This window comes from Varanus komodoensis, unplaced genomic scaffold (genome assembly GCF_004798865.1).
Source record: "Varanus komodoensis strain SLA01 unplaced genomic scaffold, ASM479886v1 scaffold20_1, whole genome shotgun sequence".
Lineage (NCBI taxonomy): Eukaryota > Metazoa > Chordata > Lepidosauria > Squamata > Varanidae > Varanus > Varanus komodoensis.
The window spans coordinates 12,592,552-12,609,928 of record NW_025335587.1 but is presented as its reverse complement, the minus strand read 5'-3'; the positions used below and the strand labels follow the sequence as shown (position 1 = coordinate 12,609,928).

The window sequence follows — 17,377 nt, the reverse complement described above, 5'->3', positions numbered from 1 at the left end:
TTTAATTGCTTCTCTTAAATTACGCAGAGTGGTTGCGTAAGATGCTGCGTTTATGGTTTCACCTTTTTTCGTGTACTCGATCAATACAATTCCCTTTGAGTCCCAAAACACTGTGGCCATGATTTTTCCGGCCAATGGAGTGACTCTGAATTTCTTCAGAGGGTCAGCACCTTTTTTATGCCACTGCTGCTTACTTTCGGGGTCATAGTGATGAACCCAAGTTTTATCTCCAGTAACAATCCTGTTGAAAATACTCGATGGATCTTCACCACAGAGCTCTAAAAACTCCCTACAGCACTTGACTCGCACTTGTTTCTGAGGCGCCATGAGCATTCGTGGCACCCATCTTGCACAGACCTTGGAAAGGTTAAGATGGTCATGAAAAATAGTAAATATGGTACCAACGGATAGGTTTGCCATCTCTGCTAACATTTAGATTTTTATTCGGGCATCTTCTGATACAAGTTTCTCAATTTTTTTCACATTTTCTTTCGTACTGGCAGTAACTGGCTCGACTGAGCAAGGGTCATCTTCAGTGCTTTCTCTGCCCCTTTTAAATTCACTCGACCACTTTTGAACAGTAGATAACGAATGTGCAGAGTCCTGGTAAACGGCCACCATCTCTTCGTGAATGATTTTTTGACTTTTTCCTTGTTTTGTAAGGAACTTAATCACAGTGCGGTGCTCGATTTTCTTCAACATTGTCATGTCAGTCATCATGGTCGTCTTTCACTGAGGATTACTAGGGAACTAATGATCACACTTACCTGAAATTTTGCATGTATACCCTCAGAGAGTGTCATTAGCTAATGAAATAATTAAATTACCCGCATCAAATATATAGCAAATCAACCCGATACCGAGAATACACTGAACACTCCTCGTATTTCTTTATAATGTCTTGTGCTGATCAAATATGAAATCATTTTTGGTTATACAATAGGACTGGCAAACCCCTCCCTTTTCTTTTGAGTGCAGTTCCAGCTTTCAGAGACGCAGCTTTCTGTTGAAATAAGTGATTTGTCTTCCTGCTGTGATGTTTGCTTTGTGACCTCCTGTATGCTGAGCTCAAGGAATCCGTGCAAGGCAGTGGTTGAAACCTTGCCTGCTGTGCAAACTCTGCACCTCCTCTTGCTGTTCTTTTTAGGGAACTGCTTGCTGCAGAGAGCTGCCGGGACAGGAAACGAGGCTGCAGCTCTCTTCCTGGCCACGCACGGGGCCAAAGTCAACCATAGGAATAAATGGGTAAGTAAAAGGCCTGGAATGTTGGATTAAACACAGTACAGATAGATCTGCCTGTGATCAGCTGCTCATCTGGGTCCCTTTTGCACCACATGGGAGAGGCGAAGAATAATTGAAAATGCCTCCTGCAGATCAAAATGGGAGAAGGCAATATTTTTGTGATGGGGGGTTTTCAGGCCAGTTCATATTCTATGAGGAGTAAGCAGGAGATGGACTCTTGGGTTGCCGTGCATCATCCAGTGTTCTTCTTTCCGTAAAGAAAAGTTTGCACAATACCACGAGATTGGCCTTTCTTTATTAATTTCCCAGTGTCCATTTTTCCCTTGGCAAGTGATGCAGTTGAAAGAGGAAAAGTTGGCAAGGATGTTACAAGCCTCATAGTCCACCTTCAATCTCCTGTCTAAACTCTGGGCATTAAATAATGTCCAAATAGGTTGGTTAGATAGCTTTCTTCTCCACATGAGTATTAGGACTTGCTCTTTCAGAAACACACAGGGGCTTAATTGTTGAGCTGACCTGACCACAAAGCAATGCCCAAATTTGACCTCGCAGTGTACCTTTTTGCCCATCCTGTGCCAGCTTTCTGTGTGGAGGGATTGGGTGGTTCTTTAAGGAAGGACTTTTCATCATGTGAGCCCCTACAAGCTTGCCAGTACAGCTCAGACATAGCTCATGCATCCTGAGGACAACTTGCCTGAAGTCCGTGGCCAAGCTCCATGTAAAGGCCTGCTCCTGAGCCTCTCTCTTGTCTCTTGGCCCTCTGTCTCATCTCTCCTGTTCTAGCACCTTTTCACTGTTTCACAAACTCTTCTTTTACAGGGGGAGACACCACTGCACACCGCCTGCCGGCATGGTCTGGCCAGTCTCACGGCAGAGCTCTTGCAGCAGGGAGCCAACCCGAATATCCAGACGGAGAAAGCGGCGCCCGCCCAGAAGGGGACCTCAGGACCCACCACAGCAGAGGGCGTCAGCCTGCAGACACCTCTTCACATGGCCATCGCCTATAACCACCCAGATGTGGTGTCTGTCATCCTGGAACAAAAAGGTGAGGGGGTGCCACGAACCTGATGCTCGGTGTTGTCCGCGTGGTGTTGTAGGACTGGCTTGAATATGAGTGAGGAGCAGAAACACAGGCAGCTGGAAGACGTCTGCTTGCAGCGCAAGGAAAATCCAGGTAGAAAACTGAGCATATGTTAAGTCAGAAAGGAAGACCTTGTGTGGGGAGATCTTGGCCTTCTGATAGAGAAAGCGAGAGAGAGTGAGCAAAGGAAATCAAAGGAGATCCCAGTTTCCCGTGGCTTGGAGGGGCGGCATTTGAGAAGGATGTCATTTGCACAGCTCTGAGCCTGCAGACCCACCCTCTTTGTGTGGGCAGGGAGCAAGGCAGTGAGACGCGTCCAGGTTTGCACATAATGACAACCCAGAGTGGGTTGCTGCTACATTGTGGGTTGTCATTACAAGGGTCCCCTGCACTATGGTTTAATGATGGCTGGTTAACCACAAGCAACCCAGGAAGGGAGCCCATGATTGGTTGTCGAGTTGTGTTTATGGCTAACCACCCATCACTAAACCATAGTGCAGGGTTTGCTCATAACGACAGCGCACAATTCAAGAGCAAGCTGGGTTCAGCCCATGCTCTGGGTGGTGGTCAGGCGGCAAACCAGGTATGAAGGAGGAACGGTATAAAGGCTTTGGATAAAGGAGTGGAGTTTTAGTTTTACATTAAACTCACAGCACTTGAGTCGTTTATCCTTAAGTCACCTAAGCCTGTCCTTAAGTCACCTTCTGACCAATTGTTCGTCCACCAAATCTGATCCCTTGATCTATCAAACAGGACCTACCCTGTTCTTGAAAACTGCAGTTTTCTAGCCGGAAATCATGGTGAGGAGAGTCCGATTGCCCCACTGGTACTGGATGGCTTTTTTCTAATCATGCTTGACAAGCTGGGAAAAGATTAAAAATCTGCTACAACATTTTGAGTTGGCCACTGATTTTTTAAAAGAACTTCCATTGATTGGAGGCATGAACCTATGTAGTTGTTTCATGTGAACTTGGACTGTGGGTCCTGCTACAGCGTTGTGTGCTCTGGCTTGTAGCGGCTCTTGGGCAGGGAGAGGCCTTTGGAGGTGCTAGCGATTGAACGCAATAGCTTCTGCATGAAAGGCAGGTGATCTGCCCAGGATACAGTCTCTGAAAATCACACCTTCGTGCTGAAACAGAAGACAAGAGGCCCTTTCCACAGCAGCCTTTCCCAGTCTGGTACCTCAATGCAGAAACAATACCTTTGGCATTCATATCGCATATTAAATGAGAATGTTTTTGTTTGTTTGTGTTTTTTTCCTAGCTAATGCTCTTCACGCCACCAACAATCTGCAGATCATTCCTGACTTCAGCCTCAAGGACTCCAGAGACCAGACAGTACTGGGATTGGCCTTGTGGACAGGTAAAAGTTAGAAGATTTTATTTATTTATTTGTTTGTTTAAAACTTTTATATGCTGTCACCACATGCCTTGGCATCTTGGGGCGGCTCACAACGTACAATTAAAAACAAGATGAATCATGTGGTATGTACAAATGTATTGCACACCAGGCAAGAAGGCGTCCTTAAACATGAGAGACAGCATCCAGCCAAAGTTAACATTTTCTTATATCCCGCTGTTTTAAAGGCTGCAATCCTAGGCTGGTTTAGACAGGGAAAAGCTGGTTTGAGGCTGGCTGGGAGTTGTAGGCCTTTTTTCTGTCCGTACCTGCGTAGGATCGGGCCCTTAAGAACCTGCTTGCCTTGCCTACGGAAAGGAAAGCTGCTTAAATTAGCCTGGGTTGCACTAGCTGTTTCCATTCCATCAGTTTCTAGTGAAAGGGAGAAGCCAGGACCAGATTCATGAGAGGAGTTCAGAGGTGAGCAGCCACCTGATGCTGTGCAGCCCAGTTGCTGCACTTCCACAACCCCCTGGCCCTTTTTCAAGCACCAGTGTTTTCTCACACAAATGCCAGGTGAGAACTAGCGAGGAGAGCAGACCTCCTCCTCGATCTGCATGGATCTTCACCCTGCCAAACGGTGGCACATCAAAGCTCAGCAGAATTCCAGCTGCAAGTTAAAAAAATGGATTTGGCAGAAAGGTTGTATGCATGGCAGGAAAACACGCAAACCTGTTTGCATCTGGTGTGCTTGTACCTGAACAGGGTTCATGTCAAAAAACACTGGGAGGAAAGTTCAAACTCCAGTTGACCTGTTAATCCCCGGAAAGCTTCTTTCTTTCGTTAGCCTGACTGTTAAAAGGGTTACGACGGAGCCCTTGTGATAGTGTACATGAGCGTGTCCACATGCTGCCAAGGAACATCAGCCCCTGGCTCTCAGGAAGCAAAAATTCCTCCGTGCATAGCAGCTTGGTGCAGCTTTGCTGAGGGTGATGGATGTCACAGTCCAAACCCTTTAGAGCAGGGGTGGCAAACCTTTTGGCTTCTCTGGGCCACACTGGGAGAAGAAATGTCTTGGACCTCTCATCAAATACACAAACATGAACAAAAGCTGCTGAGCAAAAAGAAAAAAAAAGGTCTGTGCATAATTTCTGTGGTATCTGCCACCACCATGCATGCATATAGCAAGAGCATACATGCATTTATTTTACGTGGCGTTGCGACACAACATTGTCTACAAAGCTCACGCTTGAGAACTGCGGAATTGAATTACCAAAACAAACAAACAAAGCCCACAAAAAAACCTTGGTGTTTTAAGCAAGTTTACAATTTTATGTGGGGCTGCATTCATAGCCACCCCGGGCCACATGTGGCCTGCGGGCCGCAGGTTGGGCACCCCTGCTTTAAAGGAACCCAGGTTGGGGAAGGGGAGTAAAGAGTGTTACAACGTGAAACACCTAACCAGCAGTACAATTTCCAGTCCTTTTGTATCTTTCTCTAAAGTGAACTGTTTAATAGAGCTATGAAGAATGGGGCCCCGAGGAGGCCATTACAAACCTTCTGGGGGAGGGGTGGGGTTAAAAAAGGGGGTCAGTAAAAGCGCTGCTGGCTCGCTCACCTAGGCATGCACACCATTGCGGCCCAGCTGCTCGGATCGGGGGCCTCCATCAACGACACCATGTCGGACGGGCAGACCCTGCTGCACATGGCGATCCAGCGGCAGGACAGCAAAAGCGCCCTCTTCCTCCTGGAGCACCAAGCTGACATCAGCGTCAGGTAAGAGGATGGCCTATCTTGTGCCTGCGGAGCTGTGGGCGAGCAAGCGGGCTCCATGCCTCCCTGGGGCATTTGCTGGGGCCCAAGCTTTCTGGGTAGACCGGTCCTCAGTGCCTGTCTGGGCCTTGTTTTGGTCTGAGGGGCAGAAACCAGTGCTTTCATGAAGCTGCGATCTTTTAGCCCTTGTGGCCTGTGAACATCCATGATATGGTGCTGACGTCATGGAGAAGTAGGTTCTGCCCAGCAACTGCCGTCTCTTGCGTCTGGGGTCCGGGTGTCCTTTACACCTGAGAAGAAGAGGCTTGAGGCAGCTGGTCATGCAAGGAAATAAAACATTGCCATTATGAAAGCGGTCAGCCATGTTATATTTTGCCTACTTTGATAGCATGATGATGCGCTTCAGCTTCAAGAGTACCCTCTTGAGCATGGCTGGCGAGCACACGGGAATCGTGCTTTCCTTTGCGGTGGTCCCCCTCCTCTCTGAGTGAGCCCACATTATTAGTCATAAAGCAGCTCCCCTGGAGGCAGGAAGCCCTGTGCTCACCTCCTAACAACACCTCTGAGAAGATCCTTGGGTGGCAGATGGCGGGAAAGTCCTCCTCCTGCATGAGATCCGACGGGAACGTGCTCCCAGTCAGAGCAAGCAAATCCGACAGTGTAAGGTAGCTGCTTACATCTTCCTCTTGGAAGAGAAAGGATCGGTGGCAATACTGGCGTGCCCCCCTGTGGGCCAACCCACTTCTCGTTTTCTTTGGCTCATCCGCCACTCTTCAGAATGAAACATGGAAGAACTTTGTGATAATCTTCCTCAACCTGATGACCCCCAAATGTTTTGGATTGCATCTCCTTTCTGCCCAGCCGGCATAGGTGCCAGTCAGGTGTCCTGGAAGCTGTGGCCTTTGGATGTTGTGGACTGCCAAGATGGGGAGGGTGATTCTGTAACCTCAGAGGAAGAGGCCACAGCGAGGGGCTGTGTGGTCACTCTGCAGACAGATTTGTGGCTGGCAATGATGCCTCCGCGCGGGACGTCTGCCTTTGTAGAACACGGTACCTTTGTTGTAGGACTCGTGATGGGGAGACGGCTCTGCAGTTGGCCATCAAGAACCAGCTTCCTCTTGTGGTTGACGCCATCTGCACCAGAGGAGCGGACATGTCTGTGCCAGATGAGAGAGGGAATCCCCCACTTTGGCTTGCTCTTGAAAACAACCTGGAAGACATTGCTTCCACTCTGGTACGAGCTGTCCCTTTCCTGTGTCTGTGTTTCTGCCTTACATCAAATGCGTCAAACCAGTGACGTCTACATTGCAACCTTTGATCAATGCATGTGGAGCTATTTTAGTAGAAAAGCACGCAGGATAACGTTTTTAAGCATTAGATGCGGAGAGTGGAGATCAAGAAATCTTCGGTGCCTGCAAATGAGCACTTGGGCGCCACAGGAGAAATTCAGGATGAATGGTGCAAAATACCGTTTCCTTGACATTCCTTTTGGTGGCGTCAGTGCCTCTGCTTCACCTCTTTGGTTGCAGCCCCGTGGAAACTGCAGCAGAGTATGAGTGCTCCCAAATGTTGCAAGTGGAAGGGGAAGGATGATGCATGGGACTTTGTTTGTAATAAAACAAATAGTGGCGTGAAAACAGTTCCACTTTTCCTCGCTGCCTTTTACAGCTTCTCTTCCAAAAACAGGAACTCTGCTCCTTGCCTTAGGGTCACTTTCTCCCCCTCATCCCTGCTCATGTGTTTAGTGCTTTTACCACATCGCAAACCTAGAGCACGGAAGCCCAGATTTTTAAAAGCACAGAGCTTCTCAAATGACAAAGGGACCCACTTCCCAAAACTGAAGAGGAAGCACAAAGCCGAGAAGTCATATGGGGGCCCCAGCACAGCATCAGCCTGCGATGGGACCAGTAGCAAATTTTCTAAAGGTATCCTGATCGAGGAATGAAACCGGGCAACCCATGTGCACGACGGAGGGAAGCCAAGACTGTTTGTCCGCTTTCTCCATGTGAGAAATAAAAATCAGAATGTTTGGCAGACCTAGTGCTTCCTTCTGCACGCTTGCTATCCCCCTCTCTCCACAGGTGAGACACGGCTGCGATGCGACCTGCTGGGGCCCAGGGCCTAGTGGCTGTCTGCAGACCCTGCTGCACAGAGCCATCGATGAGAACAGTGAGCAGATCGCCTGCTTCCTTGTCCGCAGGTGAGGCGCACTCCTGTTGCCCAGGGAATATGAGCGTAGGGTGATGCTTTCTGGGCTTCCCCTCCCTGTTAACTAATCCCTTTTTGGCAACTGGGTTGGACCTCACAAGAGCAATTCTAGGGCTGTTTAACCCAACAGTTTCAGGGATAAATGGCATGTTGGGTTCCACTTCCAATCAATAATCCTGAAACACCCCTGTTTCTAGATTGCTTCGTGGCATCTGAACCTGAAAGCTCCGGCTTGCTTATGGTTAACCCACCCAGATTGGTTAGCAAGAAACCGTGAGCAGTTGTTGCGTTTAACTAGTTGGGTATTAGATTTATTTAATTTATTTCAAATAGATTAGTTTTATGCTCAGTTGTGGAATAGTTAATTTATTTAATTTAGGATTTGAAATAATGTTGTAATTTGTCCAGAGACGAGAGTGATGGACAGCCTACAGATTTTCTAAATAAACTCTGGGTCATTTAACCAAGCAACAGCCCAGGGTTGTTGATTAAAAACTGAGATGACAAGTGCGTGGTTGATTCCTACGATTCCTGGGTTAAACAGCGCAGAGGTCCCCACTGTGACATCCGCACACTATCAGAGCCTGCGAGCCTTTTGAGCCAAACCTTTATCCCTCCCTCGGGAGGGAGACTGTCGTTCAGAACGTGAGTCCCCACCGTCTACGCATAGTTCACCCAGCCTGGAACCGGGTGGGCGGTTGCCCTGATGGCACCATCCAGCTTCCCAGCTTCCCCGCATTGCGCACTCCGAGTTCACCCAGCTCGGCCTGTTGGCTGCTTTCTTCCCAGCGGCTGTGACGTCAACAGCCCGAGGCAGCCAGGAGCCAATGGGGAGGGCGATGAAGAAGCCCACGACGGACAAACGCCATTGCACCTGGCAGCCTGCTGGGGCCTCGAAGAAACGGTGCAGTGCCTTCTGGAGTTTGGCGCCAATGTCAATGCACAGGTATGCAAGGAAACACTTTATAGGCCCTTCCAGCACTGGCAGTCCCCTTCCTCGTGCTGCTTCCAGGTGCGTCAGGAACTTCTTTCCAGGCTGCTGCTAGGAAGACTGTCTCCTGCCTCTTCCTGCTTCCTGTTAGCTTGTTAGCTTCTTCCTGTGTCCCCATCCTTTCTCCTTTATCCAGGTTTGTGCTCTCTCAAGCGGTAAGCCAGTTTGCATCACCGATTGGCTCACTGCTCCAGTTACCTGGGACTCTGCTCCATCTTTCAGGGCACATGATTGTATGTGGCCTGTAGGGGTTTGCTATGAAAGTCGAAGGGGAGTATGGGGAGGCACTTACAAAACCAGCCCTGCATTGCAGGCCACGAAGTTGGACTTGATGGGCTGAGGTTCGGAACTGGCAGAAGCAGGAGAAATCTGTAGCACTTCCTAGTCCTTTCCCTAACGGCAGTATCGGTTAGCCTTCCAAGATGGTGTTGCCGGTGAGAGTCGTAGCAGCAGAGCCCGAACGGAGACTGGGTGTTCCCATCCAGTTGTGTCTGCAGTTCCCGTGTGCCACCTCTACACGGATACAGCCCTGCGTTCTTTATGTTTTAGCTGGCTGTAGAGGCCTGCCGCCGTTCTCCTGGATTTCTGGACACGTGCTATGAACCCGTTAGCACTTCTTCTTTTGCGCAGAACTCGGGCACGCTTCTCCTACGTGCTCCACTGGCTGTTAACTGATACACACTTGTTTGCCCAGCACCACACACAGGAAGTGTGGCTCCAACATGCCCACTTCTTGCCGCTAACCAATTTAACTCAACACGTATGTGTAGGATGCGGAAGGAAGAACGCCGATCCACATTGCCATAATCAACCAGCACGGGGTCATCATCCAGTTGCTGATTGCACACCCCGCGATCCAGCTCGGCGCACGGGACCGACAAGGGCTGACCCCGTTTGCCTGCGCCATGATGCATAAGAACAACAAGGCCGCCGAGGCCATCTTGAAGCGGGAGCCGGGAGCCGCCGAGCAGGTACACGCGCGCTTGGCACGCCCTCAGTGGGCTGCCCGGCACGCACCCTCGTTGCATGCTGATGGCCTGGCACAGCGCGAGGACCTTCTGGGCAGGGAGCCAGCAGCTCTCGCACGGAGGACCCTTACCCTGGACAGGTCTCCCGTGAGAGCTGGCGTGGTCGCTTCTGAATTCTGCATACTGGAGAGTGAAGTCTGTGCACTTCTCTCCTTGGAAGCCAGAGCTCTTCCTTTACCTTCGCCTACAGATAACTCTTGTAAGAAACGATGGCTTGTACTGTTTATTCTGCGTGAGCCGTTCGTGTCTTGCAGGACTTGCGGTGTGCCTTTTGTTTGTCCGTATGTGAGCTTAAGATGGCTCAGCAGCCTCGGGAACTTTTGGACTACAAGTGCCATGAGTCCCGGCTGCCTGCGCCCGTCTGCAATCCCACACAGGGAGAAGGAGGCTCTTGCGCGCCTGTCCTGCTTCTGGGAGCTGCACACCTGCCCTTTTTGTTTTGCGTGTCCAGTAACCATTGCACCACACAAGCCCCGGATTTCATGGCTTAGCACAGGTCGGCACTTGCCTAATCTCTCACGTTTTTAAAAGCCCTCGTATTAATGGACTTGGAGCGAGGACTTGGGGAGACTTGGGTTTGAATTTTTCTTCATCCAGAAAGTCACTTAGTGGCCCCAGACCAGACTCCCCCCCCCCCCGCATACACACACACACACACAGCACCCTGAACTCCTTCCAGGCTTGTGTGCGAATACAATTGGGTGCTGTATGGGTGCAACTTGAGGTCCTTGGAAAGGGTGAGAAATTAAACCAAAGCCTAGAAATACCACAATAGCAGCAGGCTTTTTAGTGCTTCAGTTTATCCTCCTCACATCATCATGTACATTATTCCCGTTTCTCCGAGTGTCTGCATGCGCTGGCTCACTGTTTTGTCGCTGCTCTGAGTTCTTGCCTTGGAAGGCTCATGCCTTGGAAGGCGCTGCCCATACTCCTTGGTGCTTGGCAGTTGCCTGGAGCTTGTATTACAAACATGGGTGCTGGGGCTGCAGGGTGCAAGCCGTCACCACCTGTCTGCCGGGGGTTTTTTCATTGGCGCAGCTGCCTTTTAATAACCATTCTTTGGCTCCCGGTTCAGGTGGACAACAAAGGCCGAAACTTCCTCCATGTGGCTGTTCAGAACTCCGATATCGAGAGCGTACTGTTCTTGATCAGTGTTCAGGCCAACGTAAATTCCCGGGTCCAGGATGCCTCCAAGCTGACTCCGCTGCATCTCGCTGTGCAAGCCGGCTCTGAAATTATAGTGCGGAATCTGGTAGGTGTTGCCCAAGCGGTACGGTGTTCTTTCATGGGCAGCAATGGGAGAAGCGGCTTTTCACCAAGTTTACTTTGAAGGAAGGGCGAGATACATCATCATCATCATCATCATCATCATCATCATTATAACATTTCTATGCCGCCCCTTGCCGAAACCTCGGGGCGGCTTACAACATGATAAAATACATTGAAATACAATAGTATATAATAAATTACCATTAAATATAAAAATACAAAAAATACATTGATTTACAAATATAAAATTAAAATTATCAGTATAAAATAAAAATATAGGAGGAGAAAGAGAAGGAGGAAGAAGTTGCCATGGCCTGATCATATGTTTTAACAATTGAAATGATGTTTAAATAAAAAGGTCTTCACCTGGCGCCGAAAAACCAGTAACGACGGTGCCAGGCGGACCTCTTTGGGGAGTGAATTCCATAGGTTGGGCGCCACCGCAGAGAAAGCCCTCCTCCGGGTACTTACTCTCCTAATTTCTTTCATGGAGGGTTCCCGGAGAAGGGCCTCTCCCGCAGATCTCAAAGGGCGGTCGGGCATATACGGACGTAAGCACTCGTTCAGGTAGCCAGGACCCAAGCCGTTTAGGGCTTTGTAGGTCATAATCAACACCTTGAATTGGGCCCGCTCGCCAGGGTCCAACTTCAGCAGCTGATGCGGAGGAGGCACCGCGGGAGTGATTTTTGGTAGCCGCTTGAATGATGCTCGTACCGTGGGGCCGGCTCTCCCATTTCGATTGGAAATGAGGGACTCGCGCACAGGGGCCGTGGTCTTGAGTGCCTGGCCCCTCTACCCCTGCCTTGTTCCACAGCCCAGCCGCTGCCCAGTGACCCCCGCTGGCAGCGGGGCAGTGCAGCTCCTGGGACCAGAAAGGTCCCCCACCCCTGCATTGCAAAGGCACGAGAAAGATTATCGAAAGCAGTGGGGCACCTCGATTACTTGTCTTTACAGAGTGCTGTGTCTTCACTATAGAAGGAGATGCTGAGGGGGAGACCCCAATAAAACCAGCAAAACTTAACTCCCACCCACATATGGGCTTCTGCAAATGGCAGCTACTTGGTAATTTCAAGTCCTGCTCAAGATGGGGCCTTTGCTAAGTTAGAGGAATCGATTACATACATTTTTTAAAGGTTACATACATTTTTTTAAAGGTCGATGAAACAATAGCAACTTTTAATAGCCCCATGTCACAGACAGCGCCCAGCTGCTAGAAAAGGCCTGCCCCCCACCCCTTTCTCACACACAGGAGCGGATGCTTTTTCTGAGGGACATGCTATGACACCTGTGCATCATCCGAAAACCTTTTCTGCTTCACAGCGAGTTGTTTTGCAGGCAACGGTGGCTCAACAACAGCAGAAGTTTAGTGAAGGTTTCCTTGGCTGTGGAACTGCCTTCATCATTGGATTCATTAAAACGGAAGTGGCTGATAAACTACCCTGAAAAAAAAACTGTGGTGGCACACTAACCCTCGTTAGAGATAATCAGGCGCTCTGTGGCTTGTTTTCACTTTTGTCTGCTCTGCCATCTCGGCACACATCCCTGCGTTCATTCGCAGACTAGCGCTGATTTTTCCCCTCACCTTCAGGGAGACCCATTTGAAGTTTATTTAAAAGAAAAAACCTTGCAGGGAGATAATATGCAAGTTCACTAAAGCCTGGGAACCTACTACGTTTTAATGAATTCGTGCAATTTGTGCAGATTTTTCTTTTTTAAATTGCTCCTTTCCCCGAAGGTTGGGGGCAATAGTTAGATCTGCACGAATCTCCCAAGATGAGGTGGGGGAACGTCTCTGTCTTGAAGATGTCCCAGTAGTCTCTGAAGTGGGGCTGGGGCGGAGGCAGTTCAGGTTCTGGTTACTGCCCAGCCCTGGAGCCCACGGGGTGACTTTGGATCAGTCATAGGCCCTCAGCCCAACCGACCTCGCAGGGTTGTTGTGGGACTGAGACTGAGAGCAGGCAGAGAATTCTGTAAGCCGCCTTGAGTTTCTTGAAAGGAAGAAAGGTGGGCTGTAACTAAAGTAAATAGAAGTAGAGGGAAGTGCTGGCACGTGCCATTTCAAGGTGTGGTAGAGAGACTGGGGCGCAGCCAGGTTTTCCACCACCCTGGCCAGGCGGCTGGCCTGCCACTGCGCCCTGCCTGCACGCCACGACAGACCCCCCTGCAGGAAGCCTCCCAGAACATCGCAGCGCAAACCGTGCTGCGGAAAAGCCAGGCTGCCTGTGCGTGCTGCAACCCCCCCCCCCCCAAAGAAGGCAGGCTGCACTCACCCCGCTGCAGGCTGCCGTACCCTGTGGCCCAGGCCACTGAGCGCTCTCCCCCCCGCCCCGGTGTCCCCCAACAGCTCCTCGCGGGCGCGAAAGTCAGCGAGCTGAACAAGCACCGGCAGACAGCCCTCCACCTCGCAGCCCAGCAGGACCTTCCCACCGTTTGCTCTGTGCTTCTTGAGAACGGAGTCGACTTCGCAGCGGTGGACGAGAACGGGAACAATGGTGAGTGCCTTCGCTTTGCAGCGCTGCAGAGCTGCTGCTTCCCCTCGAGGCTTGAGAGCCAGCGTGGCGGGATGGGCAAGTGCCGGAAAAGAACGGGGCGGGGCTGGCCTGGGTTTGAGTCCCCCGCCCCTCGGCCGTGAGGTTCCGCAGGCGCCCCTGGGCTGGTCTTGGGCTCTCAGTCTGCCTGCAAGTGTCACTCTTGGACGGGTCATCTGGGCATTCACACAACCCATCCTTCCACCCCACTTCGGTGCCATACAGCTGCTGCATTTCCAACTGCACCGATTCCATCGCAAGCTCCCTTGAAGATCGGTGCAATTCAGGCGCTGTCCCTTTTCGATTCCGCGGTCACGACGGTGGCCTCTGTGAACTGAGGAAGTGGGCAGGAGCCCCTCCTCGGTATTTGGGGGGGCAGGAAGGGGTTCCCGGCAAGACCAGTCTAGCTAGGAAGTCTCCCCAGCAGCAGGCCCCGTGCGTCTTCAGAGCCCCACGTGCACAGATGCTGAGAGTTACAGGTAAGCAGCCTGACTTGCTAACCCTTACGGTCGCAGAGAGGTGCCTACAAGTGACAAAATGTTGCGAAACAGAAAAGTTTTCACCTGGGAGAGAGCCTTGGCTCTGCCCCTGGAGGGGTGTCACGTAACTTTGTTCACCCTGGCCATGGTGATCCGGACTTTTGGGTGGCACACCCTGCCCTGTCTCGAGTTCTCCTGTGAAGGGATTCTGTATATACTGAATTCAGCGCTGGGTTTTCAGTGGCACAGGGAGGCATGTACACACCTGTCCTGAGTGGCTGCTTTCTCCTCTCTCTCAACGCAGCCCTCCACCTGGCGGTCATGCAGGGACGCCTGACCAACATCCGCGTCCTCCTGACGGAGTGCACGGTGGACGCCGAGGCCTTCAACGTCAGGTAAGCGAAACAGTCTCTGTTGCACAGAAGCTCAGTGCGTCGCTCCACCAGTTCGCCTTTAGCCATGGAGGTTGTCCAGGGGTGGATCGCTTTCTCCTGCTTGTTGCTCCTGCAGAAAAAGCATTCCTTTTGTGCTACCTGCTGACTGCAACAGCAGCTTTTCTGGCCCAAGCTTTTCAAACTTTCCCGGGGAGCTTGGCCTCACCCCGGTGTTTATAAGCACCCTGCTTCTTACTGGCTCTGCCTGAAACTTTGTCCAACTTCAAAACCTAGATTATAGCCACATGTAACTTTTAGCCAGGACCCCCAGTTTCTTTGAGGCAGCATCAGGTGATAGCTACTCTTTCCACGCACAAGGTTCCAGGTGTGGGCTATGGCACCCTTGGTTCGAAGGACCTCTGGTCCCAGTTGCCGGCAAAGACAGACCCTGGAGACGGGCAGAGGCAGTGGCCTGCCGGGGAGAGCCGTTCCAGCTCCCTTCGGCACACTGCCTTCCTCTCCCGTGAGCCTCTGCCCATCCTCCCCTCGGAAGCTCGACTGCCCCGTGGGCAGCCCAGAAGCGCATCCTGGCCGTGACAGTATCACGGATGCCGCCAGCATTGACTGGCGTGTTGGCCAGAGCGCTCTGCCAGCTGTGTGGCTCCCGCCCGAAGCGGGCCTTCGGGGGGGGCGCTGGTTCACGAGGCCACGTGGGTGGCGTTGTGTGCGTTGCGCCCCTTTGCTCCACCGTTGCTCATCAGCTTGCATGCGAGGTAACCCAAGAGGAGAGAGGGCTTCCCGCGCCCCAGCAGCCCTTACAGGCGTGTGTCTCGTTGCCAGAGGGCAGTCCCCCATGCACATCCTGGGCCAGTACGGGAAGGACAACGCGGCGGCCATCTTCGACCTCTTCCTGGAGTGCATGCCAGAGTACCCTCTCGACAAGCCAGATGCTGAAGGAAACACAGGTACAGCCCGGGGGGCCTCGTGGTTGGAGTGCCGGGCTGGGACGCAGGTGTTGGGGGCTGAGGTCCGGCACATCTGGAGGGCACCGGCTTGGCGAAGGCAGCCCTGCCTCCTGGCCCAGACACTCACGATTCCCGTCGAATAGTCTGACAGCAACAGAGTCTGCACCTGTTGAAGCAACTTGGGTAGGGGAAGGAGATGCTCCCTTAAGCTGCCGTGGAATTCCGGGTTTTGGGTGGAGGGGACGTGACACAGGTGGGCACTTGAGCCTGGGGGTGCGCTGCCCATGGGCGGGGGGATGCCGACCGCCGCTTCGCTCTTCCAGTGCTGCTCCTGGCCTACATGAAGGGGAACGCCAACCTGTGCCGGGCCATAGTGAGGGCCGGAGCGCGCCTGGGCGTCAGCAACAACCAGGGAGTCAACATCTTCAACTACCAAGTGGCTACCAAGCAGCTGCTGTTCCGGCTTCTGGGTACGTGCCCTCCAGCCCTCGTGCAGCCCCACATGGGAGGCCCACAAAGAGAGACCTTTACGCACAGCTTGGTGTGGCGGGATGGGGCCCCTGTCGCTTCCACGGGCCACTCCGTCTCCTCGGGGAATGCTAGTCTGCATTGAAGACTCCCTCCCTGGGGAGACGCATCGGCAGCCTTCGCCTCCCCACCCTTCCCTCAGGTGGCTCTGCAGCTTTTTTTCAAAGGACAGGGCGGGAAGGCGCAAGGGATGCAAATGGGGCTATGGCAGGATGGGGAGCTGAAGCCGGCTGCAGATTTTCGTGCAACAGCGGCCGGCACCTTCTCCGCGGCCGGGAGGCTGGCGCAGCGGTGCTGCCCGGGGCCCCTTGAGTGAGCAGAACGGGGGAGGGCAAGGGCCGTCCTGCAGGTGACGCCGGGGCCGCTGGGGCTGCGTTTGGCTTCCTTGCACCCCTCGGGTCCTCTCGGGACACCTGCCGGCGGCTCGGCTCTGTCCCTGCTTTGCCTCCCACCGTTGGGAGGGCGCACTGAGCACCGGGGGGCCCCCACCTATGGCAGGCTAGAACCCTCCCCGGCGGCAGGAATGCCTCACCGGCCTGTTCTTCTGCAGACATGCTCTCCAAGGAACCTCCCTGGTGCGACGGCTCCAATTGCTACGAATGCAGTGCCAAGTTTGGGGTCACGACAAGGAAGCATCACTGGTAAGGGTCCTTCGGGGCCGGTTTGAGGGGCTTGATGCACACGTCGGCGAGGCTCGGATTGCTTGGTGGGCGGTGCTGCCAAGTATGGGTGGCCCCTGCCCGCCTCTCGAGCACAGCAACAGAAGCCGTCCCTGGGGCGGAGGAAGGGCCCAACCTGCCCCAGAGACCCCAAGGAAGGGGCTGCGTTTCTGTCTCCTTGTGCCTAGCAGTCCGAGTGCAGCTTTTCTGGGGGCCTGAGTGTAGTGGAGGGAAGGTCTTGCAGGGGTGATACGTGTGAAAGGAAAGCCATTCTGCGTGAAGCACCACGGTTTGCACAGTGAGCTGTGGGGGGGGGGGGTTGCTGGGGCGTGAGAGCTACGGGGAGCAGATGGGTCATGTTGCCCACCATGATCCCAAATCACGGGGTGCAGCGGGAGCCTCTGCTGGAGCAGGCCTAAGTCCTGTGTGCCGCACTTGGCCGCCAGCACTTTGAACCTGTAGAGCAAAGCGGGCGAAGGAGGGAGTCCCTTGGGCGCTGGCAGGCTTCTCTGGCTCGCATTCACGTTCCTGCTGTGGCCCCGGGACTGGAGTCCGAAATGAGATTCCCTGCATGGGGTCTTGTAGTCCAAAAGGTGCGGGGGGACGTGGGAAGAAAGGAGGGTGAGGAAGCCCAGCAGGTCCTGGAGTGGGAGGGAGGCCGAATTCTTCCAAGGGCCCAAGCAGTGGCCTGTGCTAGAGGAAGAGCAGGCTGCAGCTAGGGCTTGGTAGGCGTGGGCGATGTGGGCGGGGGGGGGGGGAGTTGTCTGGCTCGGACATGTCCTGTTTGTTTGGTTGTTTGTTTATTTAAAGTTTTTCTATGCTGTCCCATCACTAAAAAAGCCTCTGGACGGCTTACAAAGAACAAAAGCCAAAGAAGTTGGCTGCTGGCTTGGCTTTTTAATTCCGAGCAGCAG

General features: G+C 52.6%; 1 protein-coding gene across 3 annotated transcripts in view; it reads left to right on the top strand.

Moving 5' to 3' along the window:
- Positions 1-17,377, top strand: part of ANKFY1 (ankyrin repeat and FYVE domain containing 1) — a 52,479-nt gene that overhangs the window by 30,661 nt on the left and 4,441 nt on the right. For all 3 annotated transcript variants that reach the window (XM_044429806.1, XM_044429808.1, XM_044429807.1), the window contains 14 exons: positions 1,148-1,245; positions 2,062-2,287; positions 3,587-3,685; positions 5,284-5,437; positions 6,500-6,668; positions 7,516-7,634; positions 8,432-8,588; positions 9,404-9,604; positions 10,737-10,913; positions 13,275-13,422; positions 14,242-14,332; positions 15,152-15,276; positions 15,600-15,746; positions 16,355-16,445. In XM_044429806.1, the coding sequence (XP_044285741.1) occupies positions 1,148-1,245; positions 2,062-2,287; positions 3,587-3,685; positions 5,284-5,437; positions 6,500-6,668; positions 7,516-7,634; positions 8,432-8,588; positions 9,404-9,604; positions 10,737-10,913; positions 13,275-13,422; positions 14,242-14,332; positions 15,152-15,276; positions 15,600-15,746; positions 16,355-16,445 (2,002 nt within the window). The remainder of the gene's footprint in view (positions 1-1,147; positions 1,246-2,061; positions 2,288-3,586; positions 3,686-5,283; positions 5,438-6,499; positions 6,669-7,515; positions 7,635-8,431; positions 8,589-9,403; positions 9,605-10,736; positions 10,914-13,274; positions 13,423-14,241; positions 14,333-15,151; positions 15,277-15,599; positions 15,747-16,354; positions 16,446-17,377) is intronic.